The sequence below is a fragment of the Athene noctua genome, chromosome 1, assembly GCF_965140245.1.
Source record: "Athene noctua chromosome 1, bAthNoc1.hap1.1, whole genome shotgun sequence".
NCBI lineage: Eukaryota > Metazoa > Chordata > Aves > Strigiformes > Strigidae > Athene > Athene noctua.
The window spans coordinates 128,692,016-128,709,945 of NC_134037.1; the positions used below are offsets into that span (position 1 = coordinate 128,692,016).

The window sequence follows — 17,930 nt, forward strand, 5'->3', positions numbered from 1 at the left end:
GGTGTAGCGTTTGATGGAATATATGTATCCTACATGTATAAACTTGTATAAGCGAGACCTTAAATATTTTAATTCAGCCATTGAATAACAGGATATAAAATAGCTGTGTCCTATCAAAAAAGTGAGTTACCTAATACCGTACTCTTGTTTGGGTTTTTCAGTGAGTTAAATGGAATGTAAATAATATGGCGATTTTTTTTTTTTTAAGGAAATTTGAGAGCAGTTCCGTCAGAGCAGGTAACACATTTCTGATTTATTTTTTTATTTCTGCTTATTATTATTTACTCTATTTTGCAGCTTCCTGAAACTCCCTGAGCCTGTCCCTGCAAGCTGTCTGCCTGCAGGGCTCTCACTGAAATTGGTAGAAATGCTCCTATACCACACTGCTAGAGTGGGGCTTCATCTGCGGCTTTGAATTGAGCACAGTGCATAAAAGTTGAAAATTATTATTATCCGATTCCTGTTGGATAGGACCTAAGAAAGAACTTATTGTCCTCCATCCGTGTTCATCTTACAGGAACTAGCCGGTGCTCGTATTGGCGCTTTCAAGAGCGAGACCACAGTAAAGAGGAGTGAAATACTACCCTATGGTTTCATGATCGCTTTAAGCTGATTTAACTGCAAGGTGCTGCCAAAAAAGGTGGACCATCCCTTCCCCCACCGTCAGCCGCCAGTCTTATGTCCTCCTCCCTCTCCTGCGCTGGCTCGGGCACTCACATGCTTCCAGCCCACAAGAAGCTCACTGGGGCAGGAGGGGAGGAGAAGACATCCATGTGGGCAGGGAGACTCTACCCTGTCCCCCAGATCCTTCAGCTACCCCCGTCTCCCATGGGAACATTCCCTCCTGGCCTTGTTTGGTGCCCCAGGTTTTTGGGTGTTGGTGAGGGTGCATATAGAGCGCATACACAGGGCAATCCTGTCTCCAAAGCTGGTGAGTCAGCAGCATGCAGCACCAATGCACTCCTTCAATTCTACTTTAAAATAAAATAAAATAAAATAAAATAAAATAAAATAAAATAAAATAAAATAAAATAAAATAAAATAAAATAAACTGTCTCACAGCAGCATGGATGAAGGCACAAGAGTGACTGTATTTTAGCCTCCTCCCAATTACAGTTCTTGCTGAAACTTTTGAGGCTGAAGTATTCAATGTTTGGCCTCAGTACAAACAGATCATTAAAAAAAAAAAAAAAGGAAATGCTTCAACCTCCCAGTGTCTCAGTGGAGCAGGATGGCACTTATTTATTTCTTTCATTACAAAACCAGCCCGTGCCAAGTAAAATCGTGCTCTAAGAGCTGTTCTACCAGTCCCAAAGCACTGGAGAACAACACAGGCCAGCCCCACCTCTGCAGCCTCCCGTGGGCCCCTGCACATTTTCACTGGGTGGAGGACAGGGAAATGCTGGGAAGCAGGTGACAGAGTTCGCTGCGCCAGGGTCGCACTGGTGGCAAGTACCTGTAGTCAAAGGATGTCTCTGGTGGCTCTTTTAATGGTTTGGTGGCCTCAGGATACGAAGTCAAGTAAAATACAGCAGCGGTGACAGTCTGGAGACACTGGTGGGATTTCTGGGTTTGGAGCTGGGTTATCCAGCAGTTAGCTGCTTCTTCTCTGAGCTGCATGGAAGATGCTCCTTGCCCTTACGTAAGCAGCTGAATTAATAAACTGAGAAGTTCATCTGAAAGCTCTGGACTATCACAGTAAAATCCATGAGTGCAAACGTGCAGACTGTATAATGAGAATGATACAAAGGAGAAAGCTTTGCTGTCACATCATTAAGGACTTACACACACAAGGGAGCAGTTAAGGCATCCTTTGGTTCCAGAAAGTTACTGTAGCTGAGCGGGCACCATTGCTAGAAGCAGGTGGGTCAAAGTGTGACCTCTGTGACCCTGGTGGAGGTGCCCCAATTTCACCACACATTGCTGAGCTGCTTGTGTGCAGGAAAATGGGGCACCTCCAGCCTGGCTGAGCTGCACTGTTTCTCACAGGACTGAGGGAAGGGAGGCAGCAGCTCTGATGAGTGCTTGGTCTGCAGAGGGAAATGGCTTGCTGGGTAAGGGGGAACCTGTTGTGCACACCAGGGTTTTCAGAGTAGAGAAGCCATCCACGCAACACTGACTTTGCACTTCTGGGAGTACATTTCCGACACTGTTCTGTCCTGACTTTTAACGACATCTGGGAATTCAGAAGTCTGCATTTGGCTACCAATGCAGGAACCAGCACCCAGCAAATCAGAGCAGCTTCTTCTACTTGGACCAACCTCTGGCTTTAGTTCAACCCATCCCAAATCCAACCCAAACCCAGCTCTACACCTGGGCACCACCACCAGCCTGCTGCATCGGTGCCAGCATCCGATGGCCATCCCGTCCCCGAGGTCCCACTTTCACCCTCCTGTTGCCGTGGTCTGGCGTGCCTCCACCACTGCTTCCCGCATGTTGCTTCAGAGGGAACCCTCACAATACCGGGCTCGGTGCCACGCAAGGGGAGCACACCCAAAGCCCAGCCCTTCTTGCACAGTCAATTCTGCAGGAAGAGCTCTGCAGTTGCAAGCCAGAGGATTTGTTTTGCCCCCCATCACCAGTTTTCTGGCAAAAGGCTGGAGCCAGAAGTTACCGATCTCCAGTGGAAACAGCCATGGAGGCCTCAGTGGGGACGTAGCCGACATGGGCCCTATTTTTTGTACGTGCATCATACCGCGCGTCTTCCTCACTTGTTGCCACTCTCAGCTATGAGGAAGCTTCTCCTCCCTGAAACTGTAAGGATCATGCAACAAACTGTTCCCAATCACCCGCCAGAGCAGCTGGCTGTCACACAGCCAAACAACACTCAAGCAGTTGAACAAGGTTTGTTTTCTAGAGGAAAGCATTAGCCCTATAGCACACAAGAGGTGGCTCAGGGGCAAGGCTATGCTACCGCAGGGGCTGCCTGCGTCCCTCCCCAGCAGTACTGGTGGCTTTGCACTGCCCAGGGGCACGTGTGTCCCTGCCATATCCACTTGGTTCGTGGGGGATGATGGGCAAGGCTGTCGTGGTGGTCTCAGCTTACGCATAGGACAAACGCAGATGCAGACGACGTGGCTTTGCCAAGCTGGTTTTGGATCAGAGGATCCCATCACCAGGGATGAAGGTGGGGACAGCAGAAGTCATTGCCAGAGGAGCAAGGATAAGCTGCAGCTTTTCTTTCATTGTGAGCGTCTTGGTTGGGTACAGCTCTTCAAGTAGCAGTGGCGAAGCAAATGAAAAGTGAGCATCCCATCCACAATATTTGGTGGGGTCAGGATTTGGTGTTTATGTTCAGGCCTGTCTTCCAGGAAAGGCTGGAGATGGGATGGGGGGAGCAGCCAGGGCCATGCTGCTCAAGACTCAGCCTACTCTTGCTGCTTTGACCAGGGTGATCTCCAGAGGTCCTTCCTGGTCTGCGTTATGCTGGGATTTGATAATCTTGGGCAAACTATGTAGGCTGGTTCAGAGTCCCCATTTAGCAGCACCCAGCCTTAGATAAGCAAAACTAAATCTCCAAACACCCCCGTCACCAACCTTGGTACAAACAAGACCCTTAGGAAAATGTAAATCTCAACTGCTCTGTTATTTCTGGACTGGAGACTGATCTTGTTTATAGCAGTTTGAGACACTAAAGCCAATGGTGCCTTACGGCTACCAAATGGTTGTTTTACTATGTTATCACTCAGCTAAATACCTATCAGCCAGAAAGGTTTTATATGATGCTAAGTGAAACAAGGCATTTCCAGTGAAAGGGAGCAGTACCTGTGGATCCTAACAACAGGCTTGTCCTTCCACATAGCCATTCCTACAACCTGGAACCAGGAAGCCTCCACCTGAAAAAACAGGTGTTTAAATAACTCCCCATGGCTCCTTCCTTTATTCCTCCCTCTCCCACTCTCATCCTTTCCCACCTTCGTTGTGCCCTTGAGACTAATCCCCAGGAGAAGAAGCCCAACCTCCTGGGAGCAATATGGCAGTGAGAGGAAGAGGTCTCTCTGTATTTCCCGCTCCAGGAGACTAAAGAGATCCTCCGTTCTGGCTCAGACCTGGGGAGACCGAGCAAACCACTGCCTCCGTCCTGCTATCCCTGCAGGTCTGAGATGGCTTAGTGGCTTTTCAATTATAGGGTGTGCCTTCCCGTACCGCTCGTCCCTTCACCTGCCAGAGCGGGACCACATCATTACCATGCAAAGCCCCACAGTCTGAACTCTCCAGGGCACAAGTGGATGCTCTCCTGTCAGGATATTCATGTTTTTCCTTCTCTGGATGATGAGCTGCTCATTACAATAGGCAGCAGCACTGCAGTGCTGGCTTCCCTTGTTCCTGGACAGACAGCCCTCTTCCTGCACTATGAAAATCAACTCTCATCAAGTTATTACAGCTTCTTTTATTGCCAGGGTGCTACATCAGAAAAGATGCAGATGTTAGAAGAGGGCTCCAGTCATTGCTCTTCAGCCTTTGATTAACATTAAACATCTCTACAAGCTTGATCCCACACCACAGAATTCCCACACCAAGGTTGCTGTAGTTTGACCAGAGAGGTTTGCAAATAGTTTTTTTAAAAAGTGTATATATATATATATATATATATATATATAAAGGCAACTAAGTAGGTCTGCAGAGCTGAGTTGGCATGGAATGAGACTTTGAGAGTTCTTGTTAACCCCTTCCCATACAGAGACACAAATCACAGATCCAAAAACCTGGGTCACATATCTATCTGATGCACTCAGGACCCTGAGCCTTGAACAACAGGGACCTACCCAAACATCTCTGAACTCTAAATGGTCAAACATGGGGCTGTTCTGCTCCAGCTTGCCTTCACCTTCCCCCCTATTTCCTCAGTCCCCAAAGCAAGCAGCAGCAGAAACCCCTCTGCGTCAGGCACTGACACAGCTCTAGGGAAAAAAGCGTCACCCCTTACCTTTAACCACAGATGCTCCTCAATTCTCTACTGCTGTGTCTCCCCTGCAAAAAAAAATCTTTTGTATTTTTTTGGAGCCTCCAACAAGTGCAGTTCAGAGAGCAAGGAGAGCCCACAGAAAGCTTGCAGCCACCCAAAAGCCAAGGCACATACACACAGTCCCACCATGAGGGCTGCCACTGAGTAAGGCAACTCAAAACCTTAAAGACACCTGCCTAAGCAGCAGTGTGGCGGGGAAGCCATGCTTCGAGTTTCAATGCTGGAATAACCTGGTGGGATCCGGAATGCAAGCACCGAGTGGGACATTGGAGACACTTTCTTGTCACATTCAAACTGCCTCTGAGAATTAACAGAGCCACCTCCTGCCATCTCCCTGCAAGGGAAGTGCCAAGCAACGGGCTGGAAACAAAACTCAGTGTCTGCGGAGTGCTCATTTTGAGCCATCACACTTTTACTGCTCCCTCTGCGCTGAGGTAGGGAGGTTGTACACAGGAATGCTGTTTCAGAGGGTGATCTCTATCTCTGTGGTGAAATGCACATGCCATGAGATGGAGCTGCTGCTCTGTAAAGATTCCTTATGAAGCTGCAAGAATTGTTGGGGGAATTCTGTTTTTTCCTCTTTCCTGAAGTCCAGAAGCAGTGGGTCACTCACATGAGTCCCTGCGCTTCGCTAGTGCTCCAGCAGCCTGACACAGCCCTGACAGCCACCTCCTGGGCCCAAGTCCACCCCCCTTCCCATGACAGCCACCCTGTCCTGCCCTCTGAGACAGGACAGACATTTCCCTTTGTTTTCAGCTCCACACCTAGTTTTTCTTTGCATCGTGAAGAGCTGGCTACTCATCTCTAATTCAAAAGAAAGCAATGACTCACTAGACTACAGCACTTTCCAAGGCAAAGTATTTCATGCATTTCGCAGGCACGCTAGCCTGTGTTATGAAATAACCTCTATTTGTGGCACATCTTCGCCCCATCACCATGTGCTTTGCAAAACCAGAGTGATGGGGTTTCCACCCTGCACAGGCACTGAGCACAGAAAGAGGAGCTTGAATTTGTGTTTAAACCACGTATTTGCATTGTATGAGGAATGCAAAACGCCATCCCCTGTGTAACTTTGAAAACCTGACTCACTATCTGCTGGCGTTGACCCAGGCTTGTGGTGTTTGCAGTATGTTTTAATTAAAAGGTAACAAAAATCTAATGTTTCACTTTTGCCAATAAGCTGCCAGGTGCCGGGGAAGGGGGCTCAAAGGCATGTGGAGCCTCAGCTCCCAGCCCCTCACATCCCAATCCTGTGCCCACCGCAGGTGGCACCATGAGCAGTCGCTGGAGCTGCAGCCCCTGGTTCCCTCAAGAGCAGCAGGGGAAGGGTGATGCAAAGGGGCTTATAAAAAGGGGAGAAGTGCCTTACCTTGAACCCCAAGGCAGTCTCCACTGCTTCAGGGCTGCATCTTCCATTCCCAGGCCAAATAGGGTCAGTGTTTGCAATTGTCTCTTCTCTGTGGGTTGGGATAGTGTTTCTGATACCCATGTTTCCATCCCTCATTGCCTGTCCCTTCATCCTGCCTGATCCTGCCTGTCTTTCTCTCCACAGGAGACTGGAGACAGCGGGTCTCTCAAAGTTGTGCACTTTGGGCTGGTGTGACTGACCTGCCAAAGCAAAGAAGGGGAGACCTCACTGAGGTGGTGAAGTTCACGGAAGGTCCTTTAGCAAACTGCCAGCTAGCCCTGGATCCGACCACTATCGGAAGATGAAACACCAGGCTTGAAAATATGCTGCCCTTAGACCTCTGAATTATTTCTGAATTAGCACAAACATGTCCATGCACAAACTGCCCCATGTTTGCTGATGGAGGGCAATTTGGTGACATTTTCATCGTGTCATTCAAAGACATCAAAAAAACGAGTAATTGTGGATCCCCACTTACTGTACAAATGCAGCGCTGAAAAAACTGGGGGGGGGGGGATGTTCTTGGACAAATCTATAAACTTCTCAGGAGAAAGTCTGTGATTCTCTATGCATTATATATTTTAACAATCTTCACTTGGAAGCAGATTTGAATTTCCACTTAAGGCTCTGAAAACTGTCCTATTGAGATACCAGCAGATAAAATCTTCGTTCAGGATACCTCTGTGAAAGAGCAGCCTTTCACAGTCAGCAGCATTTTTCGAAGAATGCTCTCAATTTTCATATCTAGATATATCATCTTAGTTGAATAACCATTATTTTGCCTTGAAAAAAAGACGCAGAGCCTCTTAAACATCATTCCATTGGAGTCCAGATTTTAATCTGCCTCCTCTAACCACGAAGAGAAAATGCACTGAGAAGGTAACACGACCTGTTTCAGCCCTCTATTTTTTTTCTGATGATGAAGAGGGGTGAGCATCATCGCAGGTCTTTCTTCCCACCATTTGATCAGGCGCAACATGTGCGGGTGCAGATTTTTTTACTTTACCATAGGCATGAGTGTGGGTTAAGCTTGAGCCTTTTTGGGAGTATTGGGTGGTTGCAACCTGAAGCCAGCAAGCTTCTTGAAATCGGTTTTGTATGATGAAAAAATTTGTACGATGAATGGACTGAAAATAAAATCACAATGTAAAAAAAAAAAACAAAACCCAACACCAAACAAAACCAAAATAAAGCATAAGCCATTAGAATTATTTTATTAACAAAAATTCTGCTTCTATTCAGATAAAATATTTGTGTTCGTTGTCCATCAGCCATTTTCCCCCACAAGCCAAAATCCCGCTGAATTTCTGCTGCACGATGTGCAATATTGATCCCACCGAGAAACTCTCAACCCATTTCAGCACTTCATGCGAATTGGTGCCTTTCCATGAGCATATTCGATGGAGACTTTTTGCTTTGCAGTTTGAAGGGACCGAATGGGCTGCAATGCATTGGTTTTTTTGCACACTCAACAGGGAAAATTAATAGAGCTTTGAAACAGAGCAGGCTGCTGCACCACCTCCCCTCACAGAGCCGTGCCTGTAATGGCTGTGCTTCACGCAGCACTTGGAGGGGAGTGCGCTTTAATGTCCTGTAGATTTAAATTCAATTTCTGAAATACGCATGGCGCAACGATGGACCACGGTGAGCGCATGCTTGTTCTGCATAAGGCACTGCGATGCGTTGCTTCATCGTACAGCTATTTTGCTGAATTGCAGCCATATTTCTGTCAGTACAAGTGATGGTCTATATGAGGGATTAATCTGACACCAGACAGTGATTCCTAATCCTTCAGTATATCATAATCTATTTACTTTGCATGCTAAGAGGATTTCAGTTTAAAAATATACAGGAAGTGATACTAGAAATGTACATAAGATCCAGAATGCTGTTTCCTAAAATTGCAGTTTTTCATTAAAAAAAAATAAAAAGTCCTTTCATGGCTTTCTTGGAAAAGTCCTGTCTGTCTTAGAAAAAGAAGTGTTGAATAGGGATTTAACTGGAAATAGGCATATGTTTTCCTTTAGGCTTCTGCCCTCTGACCATTTTCACCATCCTCCTTCCCCACAGCTTTTGTGCTTGACCATACGACATGAAAGAAGAGCTCTCCAATATAGCAGGTTCCTCGGCTGGGAGTTACACTGGCAGATTTTTATTGACAAATTCAAAACAGGTTTGGAACCAATGTGGGCTTTTATGTGCATTAATTGCTACTCAAAGTGCATGAATTAGCAGTGACTGGCTAACATAGAGGTCAGCACAGGGAAAACCACAAATGGTTGGGTGTGATGGCTCCTTATTCAGCTGTAATCATATGTTTTCTTTGTGCTCTGCCAGAAAGACTGTCTACAAAATAACTGTAGTAAGTCGTGTTAGTGGGTACATCTCCTGAAACTTTTACATCATAATTTATATTTCTAATTTTTTAATAATTTAATTTATGCTCGGTCATAACACTTTGTGTCCCCAAAGCACATCCTGCACCTGAGTTGGCTGTCAGCCACATCAGCCAGCATCAACCCTGCCCAGCCTCTGCCTACCTCTGCCTGGCTGGGTACCACTAAGGGCGTTCAAATCGCTGCCTGGCTCTACTATGTACAGAGGGGTTAAAAGCAAAGCTATCCAGGAGGAGACTCTACTCAGAGCAAGCACTCTGATAACAGCAAAGAGATCATAAATTATTTCAGGCCCCTGATGCACCAAGCATAAAGAACATTGACAGCCCAAGCTGAGTAGTACTCTCCCCTCTCTGCCCCTCTTTTTCCCCCCACCAAGCCCTGGCTCTTGACTTACAGGCAGGAAAGCACCACGTGCCTTCGGAGCAGGTGCTTGCGTGCGGAGGCAGCTGCCGGCACTCAGGCGAGAGGCAGGAACTTCATCAGGCTTGTGGTGGGTAACCCAGCATCTTGGCACCGTGGCACCAGCCCCTGGGCTGCTGGCAACACTGTGGTCCAGCAGCAAATGCTATTTAAAAAAAAAAAAAAAATTACTAATATTAGCCATGCACCCAGCAGCCTTCTTTCTTGAGACGTGAGGCACCAAGTCACCCAGGCAGCTGTTTCACAACGAGGCTGCCCAAAAAAAAGCCCCACAATCCCGCCGACGCCTGCTCCTGGAGCCACGTTACCTGCCAAGACTTGTGCTCGGGGCGTCAGCGCCTCTTCAAGCCTCAGGGAAGCCCACAGTGGGAGAAATTTGCTCCGCCACCCAACTCCCAGCAGTGCAGGCATGCTGCTAACAAAATGGGGAGGGTTAGTGTGTGTGTGCGCGCTAGGCCCACTCCTCAAATCTGAGCACGCCCTTCTCCAGACCACTAACGAGCACAAGTCATGCCTTGCCCACGCTGCTGGCACCGACCCACGGATGGCAGAGGGAGGACGAGGCCTGACCATGCTTGGCTCACCGGCAGGCATTGCGCTGGTTAGTCACCACATTGCTTTTCCGGGGGGTTTCTACCCAATATAAGAAAAAAAAAAAAAAAAGAAAAAGAAATTTGATTTGTTTTACAGCAAACCAGCATGCTTGTCGACCTTCGAAGAAACCCAGGACTGGGAGAAATGCAACAAAAAAATCTAAAAATGAAGCCAGGCATTGAGGGCAAAGCCATTATTTGATGTAATCTGGAACAGGTCTCCTCTGCGCCCCTGCTGCCAGCTGGCCTCAGAGTCTGGCCCTGCTGCTGTGCTCCAGTGCTGCATGAGTGGGACAGGAAAAAAAGCCCCAATTGTGATGTGGGGGATGCTGGAAAAGCCAGTGGGTGCTGCTGGGGCCCCAAACTAGGGGGGATTCTCCTGAGGGATGCAAGTGATGACCCTACCACTGTGGCCCCACCACAGTGGGGGGCACTGGCTGGAGAAGTTTAAGGCCATGTCCCCAAAACTGAAATTCAGGCTCCCCTCTTGGCTGTGTCTCTCAGCATTGCTGATTTACTGAGTTATAACGAAGCACATTTTTTAAGGAAGACGAGGTGCGTGTAATTTTTGTTTAAAGCTGGAGGTGTGTGTGTGATATACACCTGCTGGCTCTTGTCCCTCAGGTGCTCACTAAATCTGTGAGGGCAGCTGCAGTTCGCTTTGTGCCCAGCACAGATTTTTTTTTTTTTTTAACAGCTCCAGGAGGGCTGTGATAACTTTTTGCCCTTTGAAAGAAGGGGGATGCATAAGCTGGTGGCACCTGGACTCAGCACACGTGGTTGTCCCTCAGACTGCCTGTACAGCCATGCTTTGGTGTGATGAATGCCTTACTAGTGCTTGCAGAAGAGAACAATTATTTCACATGTATATAAAAATAAATATATATGTGTGCATATATATATATATATATATATATGCACTGAAGGAGACAACAAGGAAAAGAACCGTTTAAAGAAAAAAAAATCCTCTAAAATCAACTCGGCTACCAGCTCTCCCTGCTGCACTGTGTGAGTGCTGGGGGCTGACCCTGGAAAGCTGATCTGGTGGCCGGTGGGGCTGATCCACCTGTTTGCCGGCTGCACCCTCTTTCCCAGCAGCCGCGGCAGCACATCACCAGACCCGCTTGCACCCTGCTGGGATGCTGGGGGGGCTGTGGAGGGGTGCAAAATTGGCACCTCTACATCTCTCCCCACCCCCTCCTCCATTGTCCCTGCTGGGGGACACCGGGATGGGGGCACACAGCACAGCCCCAGAGCTCCTGGTGCAGTGAGCACTGCTGCAAGACCACAGGCAGCAGGATGGGAATTTGGGGATGCCCCCCCCAACAAATGCATCAACAGCTCAAGGCAGGGTAGCAGTGACCCAGGTGATCCCCTCAGCCTGTGTCCCATGGGAGTGGGAACGGCCCCAACACCAGTAGGCAGCCTCCAACAACTGCAGGGAAGGTCTGGGGAAAAAAAAAGGGGGAGCTTGTAACGAGAAATAATTCATTCCCCTCTTCCCCGGCTGGATCACAGCCAGCAGCAGCTGAGGAGGGAAACGCTGGGAGCCAAGGCTGGAAGCACGGGTGTCGAGGATCCCTGCTTGCACCTGGGGGGCAGAGGTCTGTCTGCATGAGTGTATGTCCAAGCAGCCCTTGCACCTCAACACCACCCAGGCCTGCCTATGGGTCCCAAGTCTGTGGGGCTGCCCCACTGGGTTGGGGTGGAGTTGCTCTTTCAGCAAGTGTTTGCCCATCCTGTGGGTCCCGCTGGCAGAGCAGTGCAGCAGTAAAGCAGTAACCAATTAACCAAATCAATTAACATAAAAGCAGTCCCCAGTTCACACCCATGGAGGCAGCAGTAGTCCCTCCTCCAGAGCACTCACAAATTCATCACACACACACCCCTATCCTGCTGTGACCCCCCAGGAAGTGTTTCCCAGCACCTTGCTCCCCACAGAGAAGTTTCCTGGGGAAGAGGAGGCAGGGAGGAGGAAGGAGGACAGGACACCACGGCATTTATTAGTTTGGATTTTATTGGGGTGGGGGAAGAAAGGGGGAGGTTGCCTTACAGTTGAAGGGGTAAGTGTGGGGTTGCGGCATCAAAAAATCACACATACATGGTCCCTCTCCTGCTATTGGGCAAAGCTGCTGGAAAGCACCAGGCTGAGGCGAGTGGCCCAGATCCACAAAAACGCACCAACCACCTGAAGGGGCTAAAAAAAAAAAAAACAAACCCCAAACCAAAAAAAACCACACTCCCAAAAATTCGTGCCCCCCCCAACCCACAGCTGATTTCCTCTGTACCCCCCTCCCCCCAAAAATAAACCAAACCTTTTTTTTTTTTAACCATTTCTTTTTCTTTCCTTTTTATTTTTTTTTAATTTTTCCCAAAAGTTTTGCTTTTTTTGGTCTGCAGGTTGTGAAACAGCTGGGCAGCCCTTCCCTCCTTCTTTGCCTCCCCTCTGGGCACCCTCCCTGGGCTGCTGCCCCCTCTTCCCCAGCCCCAGGACGGCGTGGCCAAGCTTGCATGGAACCCTTGAGGATGGACGGAGGACGTGAGACAGGGAAAGATTCATTTTTAGGGACGAAAATTAAAATAATTTTTTTTTTTTAAAGTTCTGTTCCATGTTAGACTCTAGATAAATGCCAGCCCAACAGCATCAACTAAAAATAATCACGGTCACTGGAACGGACCTAGTATTTACATCGTTCCCGCCGCTCCCCGCAGCAAGAGGCTGTACAGGACCAGCAAGCCAGGGGCTCCCGCAGCCGAAGGGGGGTGGGGGGGGTGGGGAAGGGTCCCCGCATGAAGTTGGGGGGGGGGGGGGGGCACTGGGGCACTGGCAGGGCAGGAGCCAGCCTGCGCCTCTGCCCAGGGGGCAGCAGGGGAGAGGCTAGGCTTTTCTTTTTTTTTTTTTTTAAACTCCTCTTCTGTTGTGTTTAAAAAAATAATAATTATAATAAAGCCCCTGGAGGGGCGCAGGAAGCAAATAAATATCAGTCAGTAGAGATGGGGGTGGCAGGACCCCCCTGGGGCACTGCCACTGCTAACGAAGAGGGGGAAGAAGGAAGAGGAAGAGCCAGAGCCAGAGTCCTGCCCGGGAGGCAGCGGGGAGACCCCAGGCAGGGGGTCCGTGGCAGCTTGGGGGGACAGTGGTCAGCCCCTCACAAGACCTGGAAGCGCCAGGACGCCTGGTCCTTGTAGTCGAGGCAGTCGGGGGAGTTGAAGTTGAGCTTCCAGGAGGCAGCGGCGGCAGGCTCCTTGTAGTCCAGGCAGTCGGAGGAGTTGAAGGGCAGCCCGGTGCCGCCGTAACCCTGGTGGTGGTGGTGATGGTGATGATGGTGGTGGTGGCCCGAGCTCTGGCTCAGTGGGTGGTGGTGGTGGTGGCCAGGCACCGATGAGGGGCCCATGGGGCTGAGCTGGTGGGGATGGTGGTGGGAGTGCATGGGCGCCAGGTAGGAGCTGCAATCCACACCTCCGAAATAGGACGAGGAGGGCGGTGCGGGGTAACCCTGCCCGTACCCCCCGCCTTGGCCGTAGGACACGGGGTAGCTGGCAGAGGCGGCGGCAGCAGCAGGGCCGGCCCGTTGCATGCAGGACGCAGCGGCCGGCGGCAGCGGCTCGGGCACTGTCACCCCCGCCGGCGCCGTGCTGGGGGAGATGGAAGCCGGGCTCCAGATGGACGACGCTGGGGTGCTGAGAGATGCCGGGGCACCCGCCGGGGCTGATGAGGCTGAGCTGGAGGAGGAAGAAGAGGCTGAGCTGGAGGCCGCGGCCGGCGGCGTGAACTGCCCACTGCTCTCCGAACCCGAGCTCTCTCGAGCTGGTGAGGATTTCTTCTTGGCCGGACGGCTCTTGGCCCCGCCACCGCTCTGCTGCTGCTGACGGCACTTAGCACGGCGGTTCTTGAACCAGACCTGAAGAGAGAAAACGGGGTGCAGGAGGATGAGCAGCAGGGCAAGGTGGGGCAGTGGGGCGAGTAGAGGAGGGCTTGCCCCACCACCCCTCCTTGCCCCAAGAGCACCCAGCCAACCTCATCCCAGCACGTTTTCCCAGTGCCTACACCCAACCGTTAGCACTGCACACCCTCACACCCCAAAAAAAACCCTGCCCTGCCTGGCACTCGGGCCACCCCGCATCCCACCCCAAGCAAGGATGCCCAGGTCCAGCAGCTGGGGTTTCCCAGTTTGTGTATATCCGCAGCACAGTAACAAAATATTGTTGGGGGGGGATGGATCGTGCGTGGGGTGCTGCCCTGCTGCGCATCATCATCTGGGGAGCAGCACCAGAGGGAGCACCCCTGGGAAGCACCTGGGCGGTGGAGCTGCTACGCCCTGGGGCAGGTGGAAGGGGACAGAAAAATATTAAGAAAAATAAAAAGAACGAAAAAAAGGATAAAAAAGAAATATAAAAGCCCCCCCCTTTGCCTGGATGTCCCCACGGCGGGACAGATGAGCGGTCGGGAGCCCCTGTGTATCCCAGCCCCACGGACACAGGGATGAGTGCGGAGAGTGAGGCGGGTCCGAGCAGCACCAGCCAAGGCAGGGTTACCCCCACATCCCCCCCCAACCCACAGCGGCTTGGGATCCCACCCCCGCAGGCCCAGTACCTGGACTCGGGATTCGGGCAGGTTGATCTTCAGGGCGACCTCCTCCCGCATGAAGATGTCGGGGTAGCGGGTCTTGGCAAAGAGTGCCTCCAGCACGTCCAGCTGTGAGCGGGTGAAGGTGGTGCGCTCCCGCCGCTGTTTCCGTGGGGTGGCTGGGGGCGAGCACGGCCACGCTGGTCACGCCGGGTCCCCCGCACACCTCCCGCACCCCACCCCGGCGTGGCGAGAGTCCCAGCACACCCGGGGCAGAGGCCCGAGAGGCATTCCCCGCTCCGACCCCAAAAAGCAGCGGTGCTCCCCACACACCCCGGCCCCACGGCAGCCGGGCTTTGCCCCTCCGGGCCGGACCCTGTCCTGCCGCGGGCAGAGCGAGCGGCACCGGGCTGGGGAAGGGTCAGGCCCAGCCCCGGCGGGAGCAACGGAGAGATTTCGTTGTGTTGAAATAAATCTACTTCTTGGGGTTTTTTAAGGCTTTTTTATCCTTAAAAATCCCCGCGGGAACGAAGAAGCTCTGGGGACGGGGGGAAATTCAGCCAAACCTGGTGCTGTCCCCCCACCCCAGGCTGCGGGTAAAGGGGGGCACCCACCCCACAGCCCACCCCAAACCCTACATCCCGGCCGGGATGGAGCTTTTCCCCCCTCCACTTGCTCCCAGGCAGGCACCCGCCAAGGCGCGGGTGGGTAACGGCAGAGATGGGGAGGGGGCCGCGGTGCGGGGCACTCACCCGGGTACCCCACGGAGGGATGCAGCAGGTCCATGGCAGGGCCCGTCAGCCCCAGCCCGTTCATGCCGTAAGGGGGCTGTTTAAGGTAAGACATCATGCTAAAAGCCGGGCACGTTTCCTCCAAAGTCCCGCAGAAATAAAGAAAAAAAAAAAAAAAACAAAAACAACAAAAAAAGTGTGGGGTGGGGAGGGGGAAAAAGGAAAAAAAAAAAGCAAGCCCCAACAAAAAGAACCCCCGAAAAAACCCCAAACGAGAAGCAAAAAATTAAAAGCCAACAACAATTAAAAAAAGGAGCACAAAATCGGCGTAAAAGGAGTTATTTTCGTTCCGTCCCGCCGTCACCGCCGCGACGTCCTCAAGCGATTGCAGGCAAAGGGAGACAATAAAATAAAAAAATTAAAAAAAAAAAGGAAGAAAAAAATTAAAACAACAACGAGGATCGGGAAACAAGAAGGCGGATTTCTTCCCCGCGCAGAGGCGAGGCCGTAGCGTCTGAGGAGAGAGCGGAGAGAGGCGGGTTAGGGGTCCGGGCGCCCCGAGTCCTGCCGAGGGGCGCTCCGGGGCTGCGCGGCCGCGGGGCTACGCGCACCTCGGCGCGGGGGCACCGGCCGGGCGGCCTTCAGTGGTAAATTTTATTATTATGACTATTATTTTATTTTAAACGAAGGCGAGTTGCGTGCAAGTGCCGCGAGGCAACAGTGCCCGGCGATGGGGAGAGATAAAGCAATTATTTAAAAAGATAATTGGATTAGGAATCAAAAGGAGGTACCAGAGGAGGGAAGTATAATTAATTTAAAAGCGAGCAGACGGGGACGTTTTAATTAGAAATGGATAATAGTTAAAACGGGAAAAAGGAAAAGGGAGAGCGCAGGCACCCGAGCGGGCGGCGGGGCCCGTCCCGGGGCTGGGGGGGCTCCGGCGGGGCCGGGGGGGACACACGGGACCCGGCGGCCGGTGGCAAAAAGCAGCAGATAAACGCGGAGGGGAGGAAGGGGCGGAGAGAGCCCGGGCGGCCCCGCCGAGCCCCGGGGGCGGCCCCCGCCGCCGAGGCAGGACACACTCCCACACGCTCCCACCCCCCCCGCCCCGGGGGCATCGCGGACATCCTGGCCCGAGGGGGTGGTGGGTTTTGGGTGGGGGTGAGGGACACCCCCCGGCAGGCCGGGGCCGGGCGGCAGCGCCGTGACCCCGCACCTGGCGTTGCATAACTTTGCCGGTAAGCGCGGCGGAGCGGGACCGTCCCGGGCGGCGAGAGGGTGGGAAAAGAGGGAAATAAAGGAAGGGGGGAAAGAAGAAAGAAAGAAAGAAAGAAAGAAGAAAATCGCGGGGCAGCCCCGGCCCGGCTGTGCCCCCTCCCCCCGCCGCACACACACACGCACCGCGAGTGTCGGTGCCGCGGGCCCGCTCCGTCCCGCCGCCGCCCGCCCCGTCGGGGAGCGCGGTTCTCGCCGCCCGCCGCCTCACCTGCGCGGCCACCTGCGGAGCTACCGCGTTGGAGGGGGGCTGCGCGCAGGGCGGAGCGGGAAGGGGGCGCGGAGGGAGGGGGCGGGCGAGGGAAAGGGGGGGGGGGGGTCAGGCAGGTGAGAGGTGGGCTGGGGAGGGGGGCCGAGGAGGCGGGGGGGGGGTGGGGTGGGGGGGTGTCCGAGGCCGAGCCGCGCACCCCCAACTTGTCGGGGCGCCCCGCGTTACCTTGGCGGCGGCCCGCGCTGTCGGGGCGATGGAGCCGCGGCCCTGATGAGGATTGATCACCTACCCCCGGCCCTACCCTTGTATGTGCGCGCAAAGCATCTGCGTAACCAGCCCGGCGCCAATCCCCGGCCGCTCCCCGCCTGACTGACAGCCGCCCGGGCAATGGCAGCGCAGGGCGCCCGCTCCCTCCGCGCCCCCCCCCCCCCCCCCCCCCCGCCCCGCTCCGCACCGCTCCGCGCTCCCCCGCGCACCCGCCGCCGCGCCCGGCCCCAGCGGCGCGGAGAGCTGGCCGGCCGAGCGAGGGGGGTGGAGGGGATTGGCGCGCAGAGCTCCGCGGAAGCTCCGCAGAGGGGCTGGAAGGGGTGTGAATCGTTAGAGAAGTTGTGCGGGGGAGCTGCTCCGCGCCCGCGCAGCTCTGCCCCCTCCCCCGGGCACAGCCCCCCCCCCCCCCGGCCCTGTGCCGCTCCGCGCCACCGGCGGCCGAGGGAACCGCGGAAAAGTTTCGGCCGCCGCCTGCGCCGGCGCGGAGGGCGCTCCTGCGGGGGGAGGCGGTGTGGGGAGCCGAGGGGAGCTGGGGGGAGCTCAGTCCCGGCTTCCCCCCGGGGGCTGGAGGCTCGCCCAAACTTTGTGCTTTAAAATAATAATAAAAAAGCAGCGGCCGCACTTTTCCCCGCGTGTCCTGCTCCGCACCGTGGGGGGTGAATGGGCGGGAGTGGCCAGGGGGCGGGGGGGGGGGAACGACACCCACCGCCCCGCTCCGCGCCGCTCCGCGCAGCCCGACTCGTTGTCCGCGGTGGCGAAAGCGGAGCGGAGCGGAGGGAGGCGGAGAGGGGCTCTGCAGCCGTGCAGGCAGCGGAGCGGCCCCGGACCTCTAACGAGGGCTCCGGTGCGCGGCTTTTGTTGGTCCCCCAAAACAACTCCCCCCTAATTGCAGCTGGAGCTGAAAGCGAGCTAATGTTCAAAGGCGCTGCCCGCCGGCCCCGACCGAAACGCGCTTGGCTTTTCTCCCCCCATTTTTATTTTTTCTTCTTTTCCCCTCTTTTTCCCGGGCGAGGAGGGAACCGTCTGACCCGGGCAGGAGGGAGATGACGGGCCGAGATGGGGAGAGAAAAGGAGGTTTACAAGCTCCTCCGCT

The 17,930-nt window shown here is 53.4% G+C and overlaps 2 protein-coding genes across 3 annotated transcripts in view; one reads left to right on the forward strand and one right to left on the reverse strand.

The window, feature by feature from the left end:
• The window catches only part of WDPCP (WD repeat containing planar cell polarity effector), a 164,160-nt gene extending 155,936 nt beyond the window's left edge, over positions 1-8,224 (forward strand). The window contains 1 exon segment of the mRNA XM_074927185.1: positions 6,519-8,224. Within this exon segment, the coding sequence (XP_074783286.1) occupies positions 6,519-6,679 (161 nt within the window). The 3' untranslated portion in view covers positions 6,680-8,224.
• Positions 8,225-12,785: 4,561 nt separating this feature from the next.
• Positions 12,786-16,032, reverse strand: OTX1 (orthodenticle homeobox 1). 2 transcript variants are annotated; one of them, XM_074927204.1, is made up of 3 exons: positions 15,106-16,032; positions 14,381-14,532; positions 12,786-13,688 (listed from the first exon to the last, which is right to left on the reverse strand). In XM_074927204.1, exons 1-3 carry the CDS (start codon positions 15,200-15,202, stop codon positions 12,936-12,938), a joined length of 1,002 nt encoding a protein of 333 aa, XP_074783305.1. In that variant the 5' UTR covers positions 15,203-16,032; the 3' UTR covers positions 12,786-12,935. The 2 variants fall into 2 exon arrangements, with proteins under 2 accessions (XP_074783305.1, XP_074783297.1); XM_074927196.1 differs by having other exon boundaries at positions 14,381-14,553; positions 15,067-16,032.
• Between the last annotated feature and the right edge of the window lie 1,898 nt (positions 16,033-17,930).